At 37.5% G+C, this 25,125-nt stretch overlaps 1 protein-coding gene across 2 annotated transcripts in view; it reads right to left on the minus strand.

The window, feature by feature from the left end:
* ADK (adenosine kinase) overlaps nucleotides 1-25,125 on the minus strand; it is a 430,089-nt gene that overhangs the window by 360,844 nt on the left and 44,120 nt on the right. For both annotated transcript variants that reach the window (XM_054690530.1, XM_054690531.1), the window contains exon 3: nucleotides 10,089-10,142. In XM_054690530.1, coding sequence (XP_054546505.1) covers nucleotides 10,089-10,142 — 54 coding nt within the window. The remainder of the gene's footprint in view (nucleotides 1-10,088; nucleotides 10,143-25,125) is intronic.

Raw genomic sequence — 25,125 nt, forward strand, 5'->3', positions numbered from 1 at the left:
CAGACACCTCTCCAAAGAAGACATGAAAACTGTCAACAAGCACATGAAAAAATATTCACAATCACTTATTATTAGAGAAATGCAAATCAAGACCACAATGAGAGACCATCTCACACCTGTGAGAATGGCCCATCTCAAAAAGACCAGAAACAAGAAGTTCTGGCAAAGATGTGGAGAAAAGGAAACCCTCCTACACTGGTGGTGGGAAGGCTAACTGGTCCAGCCCTTATAGAAAACAGTATGGAGGTGTCTCCAATCACTAAATATGGGTCTGCCATCTGACCCAGTAATTTCATTCCTAGGCGTCTATCCAAAAACTTCAAAAACACTAATTTGAAATGAAACTTGCACTCCCATGTTTATGCAGCACTATTTATCTTGACCAATGGAAAGTTTATTATACATTTTTTAATCAAGGCAGTCAATAAAAATAAGAATGTACTAAGACCTGGAAATATGAATGACAGTTCTAATCCCTAAAAATGTTTAATCATTTTTATATATCTGATGAGGCATTCTATAGGGAAAAAGAATGAATTTCTACTATGCTAACTCCTGAAGGTATAGTTAGCACCAATAAGGGAAAAAAATAAGAAGCAAATGATAAAGAACACTTAAAAATAATATGGAAATCTTGAAGAGAGGTTGAAATTACCTACTTCTCAGGAATATTGTAAAATTAGATATGATTATAATCTTCAAGGAATTGTAACATTACTTCTACTATTTTCCAAGTCTCACATATTAACAAAAAGCTTTGTAGGGAAATGAAAAACATAAATATATAGAAACATGAAAATTAAGCTGCACTTTCTGTTTAAAAAGTTCTTCACACAAAAAGCAAACTGGATTCTAAAGTTTGGTTTTACAAATTGATTCAAAGATAACTAAATTAGAATAATTATGCAATCACCTACTGATATTAAGCATTCTTACATGTAATAAATACTAGCAATATGAAGTCCATTTACTTTTTACAGAGATTATTAAATTCTTTTTTATTCATTCTTCACAGATGGATTGAACCTAAAGTTATTGCTTTCATTTATCACTAATGGTCACACACCTCTTTTCACAGAAAGTAATATTCTTAACTTTATGGAAAGGATCTAATCCTACCTTTGATGAATGAATAAAACAATCCTAAACAACAAATACTTGAGTAGTAATTTATAGCAGCCTAGAAAAAAATTCTCAAAACTGCTAAAATTTTAAACCTCAGGAGGAGAAATAAAAGAGGATACAGGAGGGAAGGAGAGAGGACAACTGTATTATGATGATGTTTCCAGAGGCAACAGAAATGTCATCAGTTTCCCTTGTAATCCCCTAAACATATGAAGCATCTCTTCTTCAATGTAATGTACTAACCAAAGAAGCAACTTCTACTGAATGCCATTCTTCTGAATATACTTTTAAATGTATTATTCTACCTTCACTGGTTCAGAGAGTAATTTCTGTTTATTTCTAAAAGTGCCCTGCTGGACTGCTGAAGATGAAATCAAAGAAGTGGCTGGAATTTTATGTCCAGACAAAAAGAATCAGTAATTCCCATGAGGCCACATAAATGTGTACATCCCCTTTAATGCCTGAGGACAATACAAATCTTTCATGGTAAAAAATATTCACTCAAATTTCACACATTTCATCTTGGTTTCTGTCAGGGAATGTGTTTAAATTTTCTATTTTAAAATTTTTTTTACTGTGCAAAGTAATAAGGTATAAAGCCTATAGCAAAAAGTAGATTTAGGAAAATCTCTCTAAGGAAATTTCTAAGTCAGGGCCTGGCTGCTGTACTCTAAGGGAAATACTACAGGCCATGTTATATGAACATGGTGAGCAATGCACTGTTAGTTCCCAAACCAACAGTTACTTCCCCTTTCATTTCCTAAATTTTGTTCAGTTTTTAGGTGTCCTTGCTGTTTAGCCTATAGATTAGAGTAAGTCAATCCTGATAATTCTATTTTCTCTGTTAGTATTTTGGGAATGGGCATATGTTGCAATGGAAGTCAATGAAAATTAAAGAGAAGTCTGCACAGTCAACTATTTCTGACCTCTGCAATTATAACAGCTATTTGTAACCATGAGCACCAGTACAAAATGACATTGAAGATGGTAAGCAGAGAAATGTAAAGACCCAGACTTCTCTGATATTGCTGAACTAACCAACTACTACCTCCAGATTTATTGCATTAAATAATAAATTTTTTACTTACATATAAAGTCATTTTGTTTCCTGTGTCTATTATTTACAATAAAAAGCATCATAATATAGCATATAACTCTCCTGACTTTACAAAGAACAAGTTATAAAAAAGTTTATGATATCATCTATTACCTATTATAAAAGAAAAAAATTCTCTTAAAGAAACCTAAAATTGGTGTAAAATACTGTCTCAGAATCCAGACAGAGAGTATTCTAAATTTTAATCACCAACACTAGCTTGCTATTAGAATTTGAAGCATTTATATACAAGTCAATCCAAATGTTGGAGAAATAACATTAAAGCTTTTTCTCTGTTAAGAAAACTTAAGTAACATGCAAAAGAATGAAGCTTGACCACTACCTCACACCATACACAAAAATCAACTCAAAATGGATTAAAGAACTAGACATAAGACATAAAATAAGATATATTTTATGAAATCATAAAATATATAGAAGGAAACGTAGGCGAAACACTACGTGATTTGCACATCAAAGACATCTTTACAGACACATCACCCAAAGCAGTGTAGTAAAGGCAAAGATAAACAGCTGGGACTACATCAAATTAAAGAGCTTCTGCACAGCAAAAGAGACAATAACAAAAACAAAGAGAAACCCCACCAACTGGGAGAACATTTTTGCACCCAACACTAATGATAAAGGACTGATCACAAAAATCTGCAAAGAGCTGATGAGACTCAGCAACAACAAAGAAAATAATCCAGTCAAAAAATGGGCAGAAGAGCTAAAAAGAAACTTCTCTGAAGAGGAAATGCAAATGGCCAACAGGCATATGAAAAAATGTTCAACATCACTTGTCATCAGGGAAATGCAAATCAAAACTACCATGAGATACCATCTTACACCAGTGAGAATGGCACATATTAAAAAAACTAGCAACAACAAATGTTGGCGAGGATGTGGAGAAAAAGGAACTCTTCTGCACTGTTGGTGGGAGTGCAAACTGGTCCAACCACTGTGGAGAGCTGTGTGGAGATTTCTGGACCTACTAAACACAGAGCTTCCATATGATCCAGCAATTCCACTCCTAGGTATTTACCCAAAGGACACAGAAACATCAATTCCAAAGAGCACCTGCACCCCTATGTTTATAGCAGCACTGTTTACAATAGCTAAGCTTTGGAAACAACCCAAATGCCCAAAAATAGATGACTGGATCAAGAAGATGTGGTACATATATACCATGGAATATTACTCAGCATTCAAAAAAGATAAACACATGCAATTTGCAGCAACATGGATGGCACTGGAAGGGATCATGCTCAGCGAAATAAGCCAAAAAGAAAAAGAAAAATACCGGATGGTCTCACTCATAGCAGGAATCTAGAAAACTTAAATAAGGGACCAGGAAAATGAATAACTATAAGAAAGTGAAAATCAAAATCAACAAAAAACTATGAACCAGAGACACTTTTAGGGGGGCGGGGACGGGAGGGGAGGGATTGGGGTCAGAATGGGGGGGCTGCAATTGTATGGGGAATATAAAAATAAAATTTATTATTTAAAAAAAAAATAAAAATAAAAATGAAAAAAAAATAAAATAAAAATGAAAAAAAAAAAAAAAATTTAAGTTGATGCTATTTAAGGAATAATGATATTAGTACCTAATTGTATCTCAGGAGTATCTGATTTTTTTTTAAGGGATCTGCTGTTAAATTTGATTACATTCATGAAGATACAACTTAAATATAAAAAACAATAGTTTTATGCTAAGTAAAATAAGCCAGAAAAAGAAAGAAAAATAAATACAAGATGATTTCACTCTAAGACAAGTTAATAATTTCTCTAAGTCTGTTTCCTATAAAACAGGAATGGTTGTAATATGTACTTCTTAAAGTTGCTATGAAGATTAGACAACAACAAGAGTAATTAATGCCCTCTTCCAAAAAGAAATCAATAATTATAGTTAGTAGAGAAAGTGCTTTCAAAGACTGACTTAGTTACTAATAACTACTAAAAGGTATCCCAAACTCCCAAATCCATTTCATTCCCAAAAATCTGACTCAATCATTTAGAGACTACCGATAGTATTGACATAACCCTTACAATATTTTTCTGGCAGCTATCTGCCATAGTTTTATTTTAAAAATATTCCTGTTCCTAGTAGACCAAAAAAAAAAAAATTAGAAAAAAATGTAGAAAAAGAATTCACATTACCAACAGTTTCTCCATCCCTTGTTGACTCCAATGAATACTTATCCCATAGATTATCACTCACTGAAAAACTGTCAAGTAATTGGGAGCAAAGGATCAAAGAACTTCACCTTGATTTGAAAGTTCTGGATAAAGTTTGAGGAAATACCTTATTCTTACCACCACTATCCCTTCCCCCACCAAAAAAAAAATCAGAGAGATCAAAGAACAGGATTATCATCTATTTTCTGAAGAGTTCTATGCTACAAATTCATACACTATACCCAGTGGGATTACTGAATAGACTAAAAGAGCAAGAGCTAATTAAAGAGATCATTTGCTTAATGGTAACAATAAAAAAATTAACCACTAAACCCACAATGACATTTGAAACAGCATCTCTATGAGCATAAACCAATTCAAGCATTTTTAACAAATATTATCATACTCATAGAAAGCTATTTATCACAACTAACCTTAGTATGGTTCGTCATTATTCAAAACTTTTTCACATAAATAACTTCATTTAATCCTCATTAAGCCTAATAAGATAGAATTATCATCATTTTAACAAATATGCACCCTAAATTCAGACAATTAAGTAATTAACCCAACTGTGGTTGTTGTTGATGTATGGTCGGTGCAGGGGACCTGGTGAGGGCCCCAGGCATCGAGCACAAGGAATGGCCTTGAAACTGTAGAGGGAATTCCATCTTTGCCTCAGCTCCTAGAACCAGAGGCCTCCACCAGACACAAACAAGACCTGATAGCCATCAACCAGAAACTGCCAACAAATAAAAAACAACTTCGGTTCCACATACTCATTTTCCTGCCTAACCTTTCTTCACCCTATAAAAGGACATCTCCCTCAACGGGCACGACTTCTCCAAACCCCACAGGGGTCGGCAAACCTCGACTAGGAACGCAATAAAGTTCCTGCCTATGAGAAACTTGGCCTGGCTTTCCTTTTCTTTACTGCGCCAGTCCTTTCAATAAAGATTCTGAATGTGCAAAAAAATTGATAGTACTTTTATTCATGGTATCAAAAACTGGAAAGGAAACAATCCATACTCTACCAGAGAATAAATAATGGAATGTTAATCAGCAATAAAAAGAAATTAATTAATATATAGAACACAGAAGAATCTTAAAAACATTATACTGAGTGAAAAAAGTATTTTATAAAACATGATGTACATGTGATTACATTTATAAGAAACTCTAGAACAGGAAAAGCAATCTATGATTTATAAAATCTAGCAATGGTTATTCCTGACAGGGTAGGAGCAGAGACTGACTACAAAGAAACATAAGGAATTTCCTGGGGTGGTGGTAATAGTCTTCATCTTGATAAATATTGATATTTGGATGACAAATACTTATGCATTTGTCAAATACATACTTAAGATCTGTGTATCCACTCATATGAAAACTTTACATGTAAAGGAAAAAAAATCTAAAATATTGACCTTTATCTGAAGGCATGCATATTGAAAAATCTAGGGGGAAACATACTAATATCTGCAATTTACTTTGAAATGCATAAAAAAAAAAAAACAGGCAAAATAGTGCACAGCTAAAAGAATGAATCAATAGGTGATAAAGAAAGTAAAATGATAATGATCAAACCTAGGTGGTGGGAATGTGGATGAATATATACTATATATGTCATAATAAAATCTAAAAAATAAATTTTTCATAATAAAAACTAAAAATCAGTTTACACAAGAGGGTAAATTATATCATAGGCAGCTAATAAAAATTTAAATAAATATATTAATGTGGGTTACATATTAAATAAAATGAAGATATTCTCTAAAAGCAGTTTTCTGGTATTTTTATTATGGGTCATAATTTACCCGGGCCAAAGGAACCTCTGGGTCTATCTAATCTTTCTTTTCCCAAACCACAAGAGCCCTGTCACCAGAACTTTAACTAGCAAGTAACCAACCAGCATGACAATCAACTACCCTCACTAACTATACCACTTTAAAGAGACAAACGCGGGCCTCCCCAGTGGTGCAGCGGTTGAGCGCTGGGTTACAAAGCTGCCCGCAGCCTCTGCAGCCCCAGTTCGATCTCTGGCTGCCAGGCAAGGGTCCCACATGGCGCGCAAACCTCTCCTGCTGCCCGCTGCTCCCCTCAGCAGTGTATTTCGTCAGTCTGTCTGTTCTGCTCCCCACTCTGACTCTGGTGAATTCTCTCACCCTCCCGCACTTCTGACTGTACTTAGTGCTTGTATAAATAAATACATAAATCTTTAAAAAAAAAGAGAGAGAGAAAAACACATAAAATACCTGGACAATAAATTTGCAGAAAGAAGTATGGAGAGTATTATCAAATAAGGATAGAACAAATATAAAAATATTGCAAGGTTAACATAACAGAATACATAAGTTATAAGAACTCTTAAGCAAACCTCTCTGTACATTGGTTCTACCATTTTATAATTAACACTGCAATCTCTTCAGTAAGAGAGAAGAGAGAAAATAACTTGGAAAAGGTTCAGGACAGAGATCTTTTTAAAGCAGCTCAAAAAGTATTTAGGAAAAAAATCCATTGCATAATCTTGAGAAGAAAATTATAGTCTTGAAGTATTCTAATTCAAAAAAGTTGTTCTCCATGTAAATGAATACAAATGAATTCACATTAAACTAAACCATGGTGGAAATGAGTTAGATGTTAAAACAAAAATTCTTTAACATTATGTAGTGTCAAACAGGAGGGAAACTCCCAAGGAAGTTTATAAAATTCACCAATATATTTATAAATAGGATAGAATCTTCTACAGTATTAACTGACATTAGGTATCTGCATAATAATTAAGGCTATCAGAATTTTCTCATTGCACAATGGGAGAAAAAACTAGACTACCTAGAAAACAGAATCATAATTTTTTTTTAGCTCCCCTTTTAGGATATTACAAAGTTAAAAAGGTAGAATAAAGAATTTTAAAAACTGGGCCTCCCCCTGGTGGCGCAGTGGTTAAGCGCTGGAATGCAAAGCTGCCCGCAGCCTCTGCAGCGCTGGTTCGAACCCCGGCCACCTGCGAGGGTCCCACATGGTGTGACAGACCTCTCCTGCCATGCCCGCTGCTCCCCTCAGCAGTGTATTTCATCGGTCTGCCTGTTCTGTTCCCCGCTCTGGCTCTGGTGAATTCTCTCACCCTCCTGTGCTTCTGACTGTACCCAATGCTTGTATAAATAAATAAATGAATCTTTAAAAAAAAAAAAAAAAAAGAATTTTGAAAACTCCCAAACCTGTAATTTTCAACTAAAAACTCACAGTTTCTGTGAGGCAGTACTAATCTTTTAAATACCACTCTAGGCAGAAAAATAACTTTAACAATAGCTCAGAATCACACACACCATACAGTATTTTTATCTGATAAATTCAGTTCAAAGAACTTTAAAACTTTAAAAAGGGACAAAACTGGGCCTCCCCGATGGCGCTGCGGGTTGAGCACCTTGCTGCGAAGCTGTCTGCATCCTCGGTAGTGCAGGTTCGATCCCGGCCGGCTGGCAAGAATCCCACATGGTGCGGCAGACCTCCCCTGTCGTACCTGCTGCTCCCTTCAGCAGTATATTTCTGTCATCTGCCTGTTCGCTCCCTGCTATGTCTCTGGTGAATCCTCTCACCCTCCCACACCTCTGGCCTGTACCCTAGCTCTTGTATAAAAATAAATAAATCTTTAAAAAAAAGGGGGGGGGACAAAATTGATTCACATTTCAAACTTTATATTTAAAATGTTTTACCTTATGCCTAACAATAGTTATGCATTTACTTACGAATAAGGCAACAGAAGAAAACAAAATATTTCTCATTTTAGGCATGAGGGTGAAGAAGTAAATGGATTAAGAGGCAAAAATCAGAGATGAAAATTTAACATTTACTTGGGAAAGAAAATGAAATTAAAATAGTGCACAAATAGAGGACAGGACAAAGGACAGTGCCAAGAAACAGTACTAAGGAATAGTGGCAAAGATAGGGACAGGTGATTGTCTATGGGCTCTGAATGGACACTCAATTGCAAGTAACCACTCAGGTTCAGGATCCAACAACTGGGTTTACTCAGTAGGAGACTAGGAAAAGGAAAGGGCTTCTGAGGCCACAAGTGGCCAGCTGTCTCATGCCGGATAATGTTCAGTGTCTAGTAGTGCCAAACAAAGGCCACTCATGCCAGGTGGCACTGTTCTCTCAACAAGGGCCTGGAGCTGGTGGCACACTGGTCAGCAGTACAATCAGGGTACAGTTCATGGTGGCAGCTGGAGGTACTCATAGATAAGGTCACTTAGGTGACACTGCAGCAGCCCACAGCAACAGTCTGAAAGCTGGGCTGGACAGCACTGAATGTTAAACTGTACCACAACAGACTCAACAGCACCAGCAGGTGGTTGAACCAGAGGTAGCGGACAGCTCCAAAAGGTGGCTAAACAGAGTGCCCATCACCAATCAATCAGCACCAGTCACCAGGGGGCCAGTGTTAGAGACACCAATGCTAGAGCTCTTTGTGAATTGCTGGTGTGAACCAATAGCCAACAGCAATTTGAGACACCAGGTTGAGGTTGATGGTATTCCTTGCAGGCAATGACAGAGACAGGGCTAGAAGTGGCAATGCCAGGTCTCTGTGAAGGTCGAGAGAGATCTAGAAGTCTACAGAGGTCTGCTGAATCCCACAGAGGTATTCTGCTGAATGCTTCTTTCTTCAGGGGCTGGCTGCTGACTGACTTGTTTCATAGAAGGCTGGCTACTGACTGAATCAAGTTGGTTCCTGCTCTGATTTATATCTTCTTCAAGGGTTCCCAACCTACAAGCCTGACTGTACCATTTTCAAACCTAAGCATCTGACTAGACCAGTTAGCACCAATCAGCTGACTTCCATTTTCAAACTGCATAATTAGTTCAAGCCCTTGAATGACAGCTGGAGAGCTTGAATCTGATTTGTCCACTGATTCAAAACTGACTGGTCCATTTACGATCCCGGTTCCAAACATTAAAGGGAAAAGACTACCTCCTGCTCAGGTTGACGTGCACTGATATCAGGGCAGGCTCATGGGCCTGTAGTTACCCGTTTCAAAATGACTTATTTCCCAGTATGCCTTCAGTTTAGGTGATAAAATATAATACTACATATTCTAATGTGCATTTAGAAGCAATTATTTCCTGTGTTAAAACCTCATATAGTATGTTACCCTAATTCTATGAGGATTAAGGGCATAGCATTAATTACATCTTGATATTTTATATAACTTAAAAAATCAGATTGTTGGGCCTTTCCGGTGGTGCAGCAGGATGAGCGCAGTGCCGTGAAGCTGTCTGCAGCCTCCACAGTGCCAGTTCTTTTCCCGACTGGCCAGGGAGAATCCCACATGGTGAGGCAGAACTCTCCTGTCTCGCCCGCTGCTCCCTTCAGCAGTGCTTCTGGTCTGCCTGCCTGTTCTACTCCCTGTTCTGTCTCTGGTGAATCCTCTCACCCTCCCACAACTCTGACCTGTACTCCAGCTCTTGTATAAATAAAAATAAATCTTAAAAAAAAAAAATGAGGGCCTCCCCTGGTGGCGCAGTGGTTGAGCGCTGGGCTGCGAGGCTGCCCGCAGCCTCTGCGGCACCGGTTCGTTCCCCGGCCACCAGTGAAGGTTTCACAAAAAAAAAAAAAAAAAAAAAAAAAAATCAGATTGTTCACATGTTCACATACATCTGCTCCACAGACAGAATTTAATACACTTACAGTTCCTTGTGCTTGTCTTCAGCCAAGATTTGGTCATTTGGTTTAAGAGAATACCTATAACACAGAAACAAAAATACACTGGTCACATAAATGTGAAAGTACATTTGCCGCATCAATATCTCATTGTGGTATCAACACAATTGATCCCTATAAAAAAAGCACTATTATACTGCTAACAGTCTATGTCTTAATTGATAAAACACAAAAGTACCAAATTCTTTGCTGTTCTATTAGACACTTCTACAACCGCCCCAAAAACTGAAGGGAGACAAACTTGGCCATACATTTGAAAACACAAGATATCTTCAACATTTTTCTGCGGTAAATCATCTGTAGTGTTAGTCAAATTTAAGAAACTATACAGGTATATTTAAAAATTCACAAAACAATATGCAATTATTCATTTGAACTTTCAAATTACTGTATGTTTGTACTGCTGTAGGTAAAAAGACATCCTGTGGAGTACACAGAAATAGATAAACATTGAATAGCAATTATCAGCTCTTCAATTTCCACTCTTATCAATCCTTTTCTAAAGCTAATCTGCCTGACAATGGATCAGATTTCCCAGGCAGAGGTCCTATAGATTCTCTTATTCTACCTTCCATTTCACAAGTGCCTTTATCCACTTTGTAAAAGAATGGTATCCCACTCACCCACCCTAAATGGAACTGTATTCCTTTATCTTGGATATAAAATCTTTTTAAGTGTTTAGCAAAGAATGATTCATAGTATTTTGTGCTCAAAGCTTTAATTACCGTACCACAAACTGATTACAGGGCTTTCTGTTTTATACTTTATTTCTGTAAAGAATGAAGTTGGTTATTTAAAAAGTAATTATAATAGGATATTCTATTTTGAAATATAGAATATAAAATAAAAATAAGAAGTAAAGGGCCTCCCCTGGTGCCGCAGCGGTTGAGAGCTGTGCTGCGAAGCTGCCCGCAGCCTTTGCAGCACCAGTTCGATCCCTGTCCACCGGCGAGGGTCCCACATGGTACACAGACCTCTCCTGCCGCCCCCTGCTCCCCTCGGCAGTGTACTTCTGTTAGGGGGAAAAGGATGTCCTAAAGCTAATTCCATACAGGTTTTGTGGACTCCACCCCCACCCCAGGCCAAAGCCAAAGACACTGGGAACTCCAAATCCCATCACCACCAAAGAGAAGGTGGCTGGGACCTGAGGGTGGGGTTAAGCAGCCAGGTTGGTATAAAGCCAGACACGTGGGCTTTAGAGGGCTCCCCATTTTGGCTCCCACCAGCTCGCAGAGCCCGGCCAGCTCTGAGAGTGCTTTTTGGGTTTCCAGGTCAGCGGATCAGGTAGGACGCATTAAAGACTTTATTTCCCTATTTTCTCCCTGAGTTGTACATTTTCCTTCTTTCCTTTTCCCTTGTAAATAAACCTTTTATTAACCTTTTGTGTATGCCTGTAGTGGAGTATCAATGAGTCCCTTTTAAGCGCGCGGGTGAGGTCCCACAGCCAGGCAACCCGTTCAATATCGGGCGATCCGCTAACCTGGAAACCCAAAAAGCACTCTCAGAGCTGGCCGGGCGCTGCGAGCTGGCGGAGAGCCAAAATGGGGGGCCCTCCAAAGCCCACATGTCTGGCTTTATACCAACCTGGCTGCTTAACCCCACCCTCAGATCCCAGCCACCTTCTCTTTGGTGGTGATGGGATTTGGAGTTCCTAGTGTCTTTGGCTTTGGTCTGGGGTGGAGGTGGAGTCCACAAAGCCTGTACAGAATTAGCTTTAGGACATCCTTTCCCCCTAACACTTTGTCAGTCTGCCTGCTCTGCTCTCCCCTCTGGCTCTGGTGAATTCTCTCACCCTCCCGCGCTTCTGACTGTACCCAGTGCTTGTATAAATAAATAAATAAATCTTAAAAAAAAAAATTCCTTTAAAAAAAAATAAGTAATCAGTTTTCATTTTAAAAGCTTAACTTTTTCTATCTCAAGTTCATCATCAAAGAATATATTACTTTCTAGTAATGTCTTGGCAACAAGACTAAAAGAGTTTCCAGTAAGAAACAAGAGAGACAGCGTCAATTTTTTCTTCTAGTCAGCAAATGTAAAACAAGACTCCCTGCCCTCCCATTTAACTGCTGATGATTAAATATCAGAATATGGTTGTCACAGGAACACAAATCATTTATTTGAATTGAAAATTAAAGCTAAGGCCTTTTCTATTTTAAAAATAATGCTGAATAGTCTGACAATGAAGAACATCTTTGTCAAAATAAGTTAATGTGTAAAGTTCTATTTTTACATAAACAGTAGTAGTAAAGGTAGGTATACTATAACATGTTGGCTCAGCACAGGAACACATACTGAGAATGTGCTGCAACAAATTCAAGCTCTTAACTTAGCGATGAAACAACAAAATCAGGCTTTTGAGTCAGCTTTTCAACGACAAAATCAGACTTTTGAGTTAGCTTTTCAAAGCGTGCAGCATCAAGTGCAACGACAAAATCAGACTTTTGAGTCAGCTTTTCAAAGCATGCAGGATCAAGTGCAACGACAAAATCAGTTTTTTGATTCAGCTATTGGCAGTGTGAGGGACGAAAATCGTAACGTTTTTGAGTCCGCCTTTAAAAGTGTGCAGGACCAGATACAGGCCGCCCTCCATGAATGGGATGATACTCCTCCCGGAGGCCCCGGTATATCCGGTGCTAAAACATCTTCACGAAGGATCCCACTATGGGAGAGATGCCTTATTAGAAACTGTGCGCCCATATTTGAAGGGACCATATTTGCATAGAATAGCACAACGGATCACCCGAGGTTGTCAACTATGTGCCAGGAATAACCCCAAGACTGACTCCCACCCCAAAGCCGTTGGGGTTCAATATCGAGGCAAGTGCCCTTTTGAGGACTGGCAGGTGGACTTTACACAAATGCCTAGAACAACAGGCAACTTCAAATACCTGTTGGTTTTGTGGATACGTTCTCGGGATGGGTGGAAGCATTTCCCACAAAGACGGAAAAAGCTTCTGAGGTCGCAAAACAGCTGCTAAAGGAGATAATTCCTCGCTTTGGGTTGCCGGATTCTATCCAGAGTGATAATGGGCCAGCATTTGTCTCTGATGTTACTCATGCAGTAAGCAGTGCGTTACAGATCAACTGGAAATTGCATGCTGCATGGAGACCGCAGTCTTCCGGGCAAACAGAAAAGATGAACCACACCTTGAAGAAAACTTGGCGAAACTGTGCCAAGAAACACAGCTTCGTTGGGACCAGGTACTATCCCTTGCCCTCCTCCGCATAAGAGTGGCACCTAGAAGTGGGCTACAATTAAGCCCCTTTGAAATTGTGTTTGGAAGACCCTTCCAGGCCTCAGTTCTGAAAGCCAGTCCGGAAATAGCTCAAGATTGCCGGATCACACAATATGTGAAACACATCCAGGAGGTTCTGACAGTAATTCATAACTTTGCAACCTCGAGAATCTCTATGCCTCCTGATCAACCATTGCATCCCTTCAAACCTGGAGATCAGGTCTTACTGAAGACCTGGCAGAGTGGATGCCCAAAACCAGTTGTCAGAAAAATGGACTGGTCCATATGATGTTTTGCTAAGCACACATACTTCTCTGAAACTTGCAGGAATAAAACCCTGGGTACATCATTCCAGAGTTAAGCGCCAGAAGGAACGGACCCAGAGACGAAGTCCCATTGGTCTTGTGAACCCATTGAAGACTTGAGATATTTATTTAAGAAACAGAAAGAAACTTGAATGTTACTGACTTCTTTTTCCAGTTATTGTTGCAGGATACCCAAGGACTCGTTTTTTTTTCTGAAGAAACCCTGAGAAGAAAAAAACTACCATGCTCTAACCAATCTCTTTCCTTGCAAAGTTTAGGAGATGTGAAATGACATCTAGGATCATGCATATGCTGACAGTATTTTTTTTCTTTCATACAAAGGTTTCTAATCTTGATTTTGTTATTTCCTATCAACTTTTTTTTTTTTCTTTGAAGTTTTTTTGTTAACCCTGCTCGTTTTTTTTTTATTATTACTTTGGCCTATCAGACAAACTGCAGTTGCACGGGATATCCCACGCGTGATGAATGGTAACTAAAGAGCTCTTTGTGTCTGTATGTTGTCTGTCTGTATGTCCTTGTGTCTAACCGTCTTGACCTCCAGTGATCGACGAATTGATATACATGGTGCCCATAGACGTTGGAAAGGAAAAAAAAGAGTCTCCAGTTATGAGAAAAACAAAAAGTTATGGTTTGATTGTCAACGTTATGCTACTGAACTAAGCCGGTGCCTTCTTAGAGATTGAATATTGTTGTTTCTGTTACTTTTCTGATATTTATGGCAAAGCTTCCCAGAAATCTAAATTCAAGTACAAATTTGGTGGCCTGTCATTTGACTGATGCAAGGAAATTTCGTGGAACCTCAGTAGAGCTCCTGAGACACTCCACGAAGTTTCTCCTTTTCCTCTGGGAAGGCATTACATGAATTTGTTCTATTTGGCTTTTACCTAATGAAGTAAAACTGGAAGGGAAGCATTGTCACTTGGGAAAATGGTAAAAAACTTTGGTATGTCCAATATGTTAACAGTAGTATCGGGTATGTATGTAAATTGTCAGTGTGATTGTCACCTTGTAATATGTATAATTCAATTGTTTCACATCTACAGAAATTGTTTCTGGAAATATAGGGAGAAAAGGTCTCAACAGATTCCTATTGATGGAACTGTTGAGAGTAAAACTTTCTTACAAAGGACTCAATAGACCTGGAAATACACCTGACATTTACTAAGGTTTCTTTGACATAATACTGGAACTTTTTTTTTTTTATGCATTCTGTCCTGAATCCACGATTTTTGTTTTGTTTTGTTTTGTTTTGACTAACCAGGATCTGCAGAAAGGTTGTAATTTTTTTCCAGCAAAGCTAACTTGTCACATTTTCTCTCCCCTTGATACCAACACAGCATACAAATAGTGGTAGTAATTTTTGCTACTTATTTCAGAGTCTGTTTTTGCATAACTTCCATAGGGATTTTGTCTGTTTTAACGAAAATTGGACGTGAGTTTGATTGTGTGGGCTTTGTGTGGAGTTCTTACAGAAAGTTGAAAAAGAGCTGAACCAAGAAGAGGAGAACCTGTTTGCCTTGTTTGTAGGGTTCCAGAGACCTCCAAAGAAGGTGAGGAAGCTTGCCTCCATTGGCAGGACTGGACAACCCGGCCAACGAAAATGCCCTGGTACCCTCGAGAAGAGGAAAGCCCAGGTGGAGTCTGATGAGACCAACTTTATACCTGAACCTACATCGACTGGATGCCGCCGGTTCGCTCTGATCCTGTATGGAATATTTCAACAAAGCCAGCTAAAAATTGCTGTTAGTTATTTCTACTCTGTGATTTTATGCAAAAATAGAAAAATGGTTAAAAGTAAATCTAGTTTGCAAACTTTTGCTTTGCTGTTAAAAGTTTGGGATCAAGGTTGAGAAAATTTGTGTTTTTACATCAGTTGAACCATTTTAAGATTTTTTTTCCTGAAATTTTTACATATCTGCTGACTTGTTTTGGCTAACGCCTCCAGATTTTTTTGGCTTAAACTGATGAACTATTTTTCCTGGAGTGGAGGACTTTTGCTTCCACAATGGACAAATGGAGAGACTGGTTTTCTTTCACACTGGAACCTGACAAAACGTTCCTCTGAGACTGCATCCCAACCTCCATATATTTGATCTCATCACCATGGAAATGGTGGCAAAAAGTGAAAGGGGGGATTGTTAGGGGGAAAAGGCGGTCCCAAAGCTAATTCCATACAGGCTTTGTGGACTCCACCCCACCCCAGGTCAAAGCCAAAGACACTGGGAACTCCAAATCCCATCACCACCAAAGGAAGGTGGCTGGACCTGAGGGTGGGGTTAAGCAGCCAGGTGGATACAAAAGCAGACACGTGGCTTTGGGCTCTCTCCATTTTGGGGCGCTCGCCAGCGCGGAGCTCCGGCCAGCTCTGGAGTGACTTTGGGTTTCCAGGTCGTCGGATCGGGTAGGACGCATTAAAGACTTTATTTCCCTATTTTTTCCCCTGAGTTGTACATTTTCCTTATTTCCTTTCCTCTTGTAAATAAACCTTTTATTAACCCTTTTGTGTGTGTCTGTAGTAGAGTATTCATAAGTCCTTTAAAGCGCGCGGGTGAGGACCCACAGCCAGGAACCCGTTTAATATCGGGGTTGCTCTATAACAGAACAAGTAAAGAAATGGGTATCATAGTTTAGCAATAATTAGATCAATTGGGCAGAAATATGAATTGTCATACAAAGAAGTAGTACTTTCAATTAAAAATATTAAAGTAAATATGTAACTGGTTAAAATTTAGTGATTTTTTAGTTTATTTATGTTAAGTAGAAAAAACTGATTACACCTAACAAAGAAAAGTTAACAGGAATATTGTGGAGATGAAAATGTCAAAGTATTAGCAATATTTGCCTCAAGATAGTATAATGACCATTACAAGTAATTTTTTCCTCTCTCCCAGACACTTCTATGTACTTTCTGTATTTTCTACAGAAGCATGTATAAGTGTAACATTCAGGGGGGAAAAAAATTATAAAGATGAAAAATATTCTTTTTCATAGAGTTATATTGAAATTAGCAATATTTAACTTTCCCCATTACCCCTAAAATGTTCAGGCAATCATATATCAATAAGTAAACACACTAGTAGATTTAATTACCAGTTATTTAAGAAGGCTTAGTAAAGCCTTTTCAGTATACAACTCAAAATTCCATGTCTCTAATGACTCTAGTAACTGCCAGATCAGGTGGTTTCTAATTCTTCATTTCCAACAAAAATGAAAAGGGACCTAATTAAAGTGTCAGCTGATAAATAAAAGGGGGCAGGGAAACAATGTGATACATTGTTATTGCAGAAGTATTACTTATCCACAAAGGGTTAGACAAAATGAAGAGAAATTAAAGATTAGCTTCACTTACCTCATGAAAAGATACATTTCCAATGAGTTTTTATTTTTTTCTGTTTAGTTATTAACAATATCTTGATATTTTAATGCCATTTGCTAACTATGTGCTAATTTACTGAATAGGAGATATTTTTCTTAAATCCATTTGGATATTTTGCAGAGACATATGATAGGGTAATCAATATGTATGAAAAGCCTTTAGTGAGTAAAAATGTATTACCTTCATAATGTATGCATAATATATTACATGCAAAAAATAATTCATGTATAAAACACATTATATAAGGATAAAATCTGATAGGGAAAGTGTAACAGAAGTACACATTTAAAGTGAAAAAGGAATATAAAATTTTCAAATGTTAAAAGAGCTTGTACATGTACTTTTTATAAATGGATGATGGTGATGGAGGACAAGAATAGCAAAACTGGAAAGCAGGACTCACACACTAAAACCTTACTCACACAAGGAGGTGGGGTTCGAGGGGAATAACAGGACCATTTACCCAGCTGTAGAAGTCGGACCCTTAGGCGCCAGTGCCTTGTCAATGCATGAGAACCAAGCAGGATCAGATGCTACAGAGGGTGGAGCACAGGCCTGAGGGTAAAGTCATGGAGATTGGGCCCATCCTGGAACTTGTCCCTTTCTACTTTTGCCTGTTACTCAACATCAGCAACAAGCAGGCCACTCCACAGAGGAGTGACTCCTACCAAATAGAAGAGGACTTATCAGTGCAGTGTCCGCACAGACTCAGGGCAGCACTCCCACTGCCCACCTGTGACTATGCAGGTGCCTCTTTTCACCAACTCTTTCCCACTGCAGGGCATCAGCCTTCCTGCCTGCCCGTGACCTGTCAAGGCCGCCTGGCTGCAACAATGCAGACCTCTCTTAGCAAAACCTGTCCCTTTCCCTTTCCCTAACAAAACTGTTCTTTAAATATAACTAACGTCTCTGTCTCATGAAAAACTTGCCTAGGGAACTCGCTGTGTGCTACTGAAACAGGAGCTCTGGTGAAACCTTTCCCAGAGTGAACGCAAAGACCCCGCACTAACTCCAAAAACCACATCAATGGTATTAGGTATCAAACCATTTGGGTTTTAGAGTTCATCAAAACAGTGATTTATCAGTTCTAATTAAAACTGCAATTTAAAAAATCATAAATATTAACCTTAACTGTGAGGAATTACTAATTATCAAAACACTTTTACAAAAGCTAAAATTTTGAAATCAGATTTGATATTTGAGTTAGCAAAGTGTTTGGTACATATACAATGGAAGCTCAATTGATGTTACTTTCTTTCCTTCTCTAGATGAATAGTGATAGAGAAATTAACAAGAATTTTTTGTCCATAAGGATCTCACAGTCCAGTAAGCAATCAGAATAAAAACAACTACTCATAGTATGGTAAATTTTGCATAAAGTACAACATATGGGCCTCCCCTGGTGGCGCAGGCGTGAAGCGCAGCGCTATGAAGTTGTCCGCAGCCTCTGTAGCACCGGTTTGATCCCGGCTGGCTGGCGAGGGTCCCACATGGCACGGAAGACCTCTTCTGTCGCGCCCGCTGCTCCCCTCAGCAGTGTATTTCGTCATTCTGCCTGCTCTTTTCCCCGCTCTGGTGAATCCTCTCACCCTCCCGCGCGTCTGGCCTGTACCCAGGTTCTTGTATAAAAATAAATAAATCTTAAAAATAAAAGTACAACATATAATGGCCATAAGTCTTTGTGCTAATAGAATAACAAAGGGGATTTTTTAGCTGTTCCCCAACTTTCTCTTCCTTCCCCATTTCATTTCTTCTTTGTTCCTTCCCTATGAACTATCTTCCCTTTTAAGTCTCAAGATAAGAATTGGAAAGGAATATGGAAGAAGGCCAGAAAAAAGTTCCTACAGGCAAGAAGCAAGCAAGCCTAACCTGATTTAGATGAAATTGCAACAGGATGGTCCCCAGGAAGGGGAAGGTTCCAGGTTTCTTGCACCCCAAAGGAAGGTGGAGCTGAGCAGGGAGAGAAGCTGCAGAGGAGACTGAGGAAGGAAGCAGGATGGAGAGCCAAAAGGAGTGCTGGAGGAGGCACATGGAGCCGAGAGACACGTGAAGAAACAGCTTGCCTTTTGGTCGTGGACTGGTTGACACAGATGTAGGTGAGACTCATGGGGAGGTGACAATGGCAGTTTTTGTCTTTTGATTTTGATTTTGCTCTTTTTCTCCCAGACTTATCTGGTTGTTTCTGATCCTTTTCTGTAGTCCCCACTGTAAGATGCTTTAGACTTGTGGCAGGCATTGGGGCCTTACTCTGGGCCAATCCTTCTTGGGTGGACTTTTACCCACGAGGGGACAGGTAACTTTCGATACTTGATTTAGAAACAATATTCTTTGCCTTTCCTATATTGTTTCCTAATTGTATTAAAGTTCCTTCCCATTAAAGTCTCATATGTTTTGTGTTGATGCAGCAGATAGCAGAACCTATTTAGACCAGGCAGGTTTGTGAGGTCTGGGGTGCCCCTCTCCCTGCCCTGTAACAAAATCATCAAAAGGAAATTTTTATTATCCTAATTCAGAGCACATATGCAGGTTTTCAAAAACAAATATACAAGATCCATTTTGAACTATTTTTCAGGCAAACTGGTTCTTTAAACTCAAACAGGCTTCAAAGCAGTCACTTTTTCACAGTATTTCTCTTGAGCTGATTTAACCCTGACCCCAAACAGGTAAACTTTCCATCAGATCTTGAACCCTGTATTTTTCTTCATCTTTGCTGGTTTTTATTAATTTTATCTTCCCTAACTCTGGCATACTACTTCTACCTAGAATTAGAAAACTCTAAGGTTTGAAGAAAAAGGGAATTCTAAAACACTTTCACTCGGGTTCAATAATTCACTAGAAGAATACACAAAATTCACTGAAAGGTGCTATATTCATGGTTACAAATTACAAGGAATGGATACTGGTGAAAGTCAAGAGACACCTAAGGCAGTGTCTGGGAGGGTTTCAAATGCAAAGCATCCATTATTCCCTCTGCAAGGAGAAGCCCCACCTTAAATCAAATAATTGATTACACTGTGCCCAGCTCAAGTCTAAACAAAAAGAAACTTCTAATACATATGTTACAGATTTCCCTCCTACAAGCTAAGGGCAAATGCCAGACAAATTTGGCAAGGCCAAATTCCTGATTACATGTTTATGTGTGGGCTTATTCACTTTTTTACATATACCAGAAAATACACAGATGTGTATGTATGTGTGTTTCTTTATTCATAAATTTTATCTAGATTTCTACTTTTCAACTCTTCCTTACAATACCTATGTTACCGAACTTGTTAGTTAACAACTATGAAATTTGACTGAAATAGCTTAGTTATTAATCATCTCTATCTTGCTGCCTAGAAGAATAATATCCTAGTTTTTTAAATGTAACATTGATTTTCACAATTTCAATTCTTCTGATCCATGAGCAAAGAATTTCAACTTATGCCTTCTACTTATTTCAAAAGTGTTTTACAGTTAGTTTTCAGCATATAGGCCTTAGGTTAAATTTATTCCTAAGTGGGTTTTTTTGGTGTGATTGTAAATAGTATTATTTTCCTCATTTCCGCTTCTGCTAGTTTATTGGCTGTGCAGGCATGCCACTTATTTAGGTATATTAATTTTGTAGCCTGCAACTTTACTGTATTCATTGATTCTTTCCACCAGTTTTTTTGGTGGCCTTTGGGGTTCTCTATATATAACCTCATGCCATCTGTAACTAGTAACAGTTTTACTTCTTCCTTTCTATTCTGAATACCTTTCATTTCTTTTTCTTGCCTAACTGCTCAAGCCGGGACTTCCAATACCATGTTAAAGAAGAGAGGTGCAAGTAGACATCCTTGTCCTATTCCTGATCTTAGAAGAAAAGTCTTCGGTTCTTCCCCACTGAATATAATTTGTTAGCTATAGATATGGCCTTTATTGTTTTTAGGTATGTTCCTGCTATACCCATTTTATTTTTTATCATAAATGGACAGCGAATTTTATCAAATGTTTTTTCTGCATCTATTGAGATGATCATATAATTTTTATCTTTTATTTTGTTGGTTTTTTTTAACAATAACAATAAGGTGATACAGTTTATTTTTTATTTTTATCTTTTTTAAAGATTTATGTACTTATTTATACAAGCACTGGGTACAGTCAGAAGTGCGGGAGGGTGAGAGAATTCACCAGAGCCAGAGTGGGGAGCAGAACAGGCAGACAGACGAAGCACACTGCTGAGGGGAGCAGCAGGCAGCAAGAGAGGTCTGTGCGCCATCTGGGACCCTCGCCCAGTAGCCGGGGTTTGAACCAGGGCTGCAGAGGCTGTGGGCAGCTTCACAACCCAGAGCTCAACCGCTGCACCACCGGGGAGGCCCTATTTTGTTGGTTTCTTGACTCATATGGGTAGACCACATATGTTCAGCCATTTTCACATCTCTGGAATAAATCTTATGTGGTCATGATATATGATCTTTTTAATATGTATTGCTGAATTCTGTTTGCTAGTATTTTGTTGAGGATTTTTGCATCTATGTTCATCAGTGATATAGACATACATGATACACATAATGGATATTATGAAGCCACTTAAAAAATGAAATCTACCATGTGTGATAATATGGATGGACTTTGTGAGAATTACACTAAGTGAAATAAGCCAAATAGAGAAAGACAATTACCATATGATCTTACTTATAAATTGAAATTTTTTTAAATTATAAAGGACAGTGCAGTGGCTGTGATGGGCAGGAAGAGAGTAAAATGGGTGAAAGTGGTCAAAAGGTATAAACTTCTAGAAATAAAATAAGTCATGGATACGTAATGCACAGCATGGCAACTACAGTTAATAATTGCATGTTTGAAAATACCAGGTGTTTTCACTTATATACGGAATAGAAAGAAACAAGACAAAGAGTGAGACAAAATCAAACTAAAAAAAACTCTAGAAATAATCTGACTATAACTTCGCTCTGATTTCCAGAGTGGGAAGAAAGCAAAGAGGGTAGGTACCCAATGGATTATGGTGGTATAATATGAGTGCCTTGGTGATGGGTATGTCTGGTAATACATATCTGAAGAGGTATGAACTTGTCTGGTGTGAACCTCTGAATCATAAACTACTTGTACCTCTGAATCATAATCACAAACTACCTCTGAATCATAAACTGTAAACCAATATTACTTCAATTAAAAAAAAAACCTGCATGTTTGAAAGTTGGGTAGTGCAAATCTAAAAAGTTCTCATCACAAGAGGAAAGACATTTGTAACTATGTATGGTAATGTATATTTGGAAGCAGGGCCTCCCTTGTGACGCAAGGGGTTAAGTACCACACTATGAAGCAATCCAAAGCCCCTGCAGCATGAGTTTGATCCCCGGCCAGCCAGGTTGCTCAACCAACAAGGTGAAGCAGACCTCTCCAGTCTTGCCTGCTGCTCCCCTCAGCAGTGTATTTCGGTCGGTCTGCCTGTTCTATTCCCTACTCTGTCTCTGGTGAATCCTCTCACCTCCCCACCACCCCCCGCATCTCTGGCTTGTACCCCAGCTCTTGTATGCATAAATAATCTTTTAAAAAAATGTATATTTGGAAGCAGATTTAGTGATGATCATTTCACAAGATGCACACTATTGAATCATTACATTAAGCTGTACACCTAAAACTGGCATTATATCAGTTATACCTCAATTTAAAAAACAAGGCAAATCAACTGATTTGATCCAAAAATCAATGTTAGTTTTCTTTAGAGGCTATCAATTACAGAAAATTTTAATGTCCATTTTTTAAATTTAGAAAAAAAACAATTTTGCTTCCTGAAATATTTGATAACATGAAAGAATGTGTAGAGAACTGAATATTTGCTAATTCTAAACTAATGTCAAAGAAATTACATCAAAAAGAATATTGGTAGAATCCCAAGCTAAAAAAAATTAAAATCTCTATTATTGTTCTAATAAAATGCCATAATATAGTAAGAAATTTGCTTGTATTTAGAAAGTTAGGTCTCCCCACGACTAGAGCTTGATAGCATTTTTCTTAGCATTTGTAGACACAGCTTGTCTTTTCATCATCTAACCATGCTGAAAAACAGGAGCTATATCATATGTAATTAAGTGTAAAAATTGTATTAAAAAGATGAAGTGGGGGGGCCAGGGAAAGGAAGGACTAGAGTCAAAATAAGGGGGAGGTGCAATTGTATGGGGAATATAACCAAAACGAAAATGCATACATTGTGCAAAGATGAAAAAAGATGTAAGAATTATATAAAATAAAATATTTAAATTTAAAAAAATAAAATAAAAAGATGAAGTGAGCAGTGATATGTCAAAATGTTCTTGCTTATAGATTAGACCTTCCTTTTTTTATTTCAATGTCTTAATGAAAATATTAAATCAGCCATTTCTCCCACTCAACTTCAACTCCACACCACCCATTACTGTATATGGATCCTTATTATTAGCTGCTATTTATTTCATTTTCTCTACCTGTAAAAAAACAAAAGTAAATGCAATTATATCAGCAAGACCATAATCCTTACTAATAAATTGGTGCCACTGATCACTAAAATGTAGTTAAATGCTTAAATCTGAGATTATAATTATATGTAGCTCTCATTTTCATTTAGTATGTCTTATTTTGCTAACCTAAACACTGTTGGCATAACAAAAATATACAGCCCTTTGAATCTATGACATTTAGTCTCTGAAAACTCAATGTTCTAAATTAGTAAAGTTCAAGGAAAACATTCAACTTATAGGAAACAGAAATTAGAGGGCTATACCTCAACTTTCTACTCTGTAATTCAGAAAATAATATAATGTTCAGTCAATTTTTCATTGGGTTTTGCTTCCTAAAGACATGATTAGTTAGATGTCTTGACAGATCACAATACATGCCACAAAAAAATGGGAAACATGACTATCAAAATACATAGCATGACAGAGGATTTTTTTTCCTCTATGTGCTTTCTGTAAATAGTAAGCATATTATTTTTATATTGGAAAAGAAATAATAAAAACAAATACATATAAGTATAAAATTTATATAATCATATAGTGATGAATGTTTAAATTTTGTGGTGATCATTTCACAATATATATAAGTATCAAATCATGTACATTAGAAACCAACATATGTCAATTACATCTCAATTTTTAAAAATGCATATAACAATTTAGAATATGGTTATGATATTTATCTGGATATAGTTTTACTTAAATTTTCAACCGATGAACATGCAAGCATCCAAAGATTAGTTTGAAATTTTCTTATATAAAACCTTCAAATAAATTTAATTTTAATATTTTTAAAAGAAATACTGACAGCAATGGGTGGCAAGTAGAAAAAAGGATAGAAATTGGAGGGGAGAGACAATGGGGGAAGAAGAGAAGAAGTAGTATGAGAGAAAGAGGAATACTTTTCCTCCACCCTATCTGGTTAAGGAAGACATACTTAAAGCAAAAAAGAATAAATTCCAGTAATGGTATTCCCACCATGGGAAAAGGGGAAAATGGTATTCTTTTTTAATTTTATAATTAAATATCAGACTACATAAATAAAATGTATTAATATATTATAGATAACTATTAAGATATGTTAGAACAGCAGTAGTGTGCAACAAACAGTAATAAAGTTTGGTTCTTTTATCAGATACTGAAAGGGAATTATTTGTTCAAATGTGCTCTTTCCCTGAAGATTAGCATAGTAGAATTTAAAGCCCTGAAAGGTCCTTGAAGAGACTGGGAAGTCCAGAAACAACCCAGTCACATTAAAATTCTCTATGTAATATCACAGAGTTAATGTCAAGCTAAGAGTGTCTAACAGCAGGGTGAGAATATTCCATATAATCTCGCAACTATGATTGCCCTCTGAAAATTAAGCAAGTAAAATGTCTAGAAATCTGCAAATATTACTACATAGTCTAATGAATTCTAATAGTATCACACAAAATTTTGTAAAACTAGCAGAAATAATCAAGTATTGAGAGTGTGGGTATGACAGTATTTTAAATAACTTAGTATCTTTAATTGGTTCTTATAATGAAAAAACTGATTAAAACATATTAAAAAGGAAAGGTAGGCCGAAATATTAATCACCATAACAAT

Source organism: Talpa occidentalis, unplaced genomic scaffold (genome assembly GCF_014898055.3).
Source record: "Talpa occidentalis isolate TD23 unplaced genomic scaffold, MPIMG_talOcc4v2.1 talOcc4.8, whole genome shotgun sequence".
In the NCBI taxonomy this organism is placed as follows: domain Eukaryota; kingdom Metazoa; phylum Chordata; class Mammalia; order Eulipotyphla; family Talpidae; genus Talpa; species Talpa occidentalis.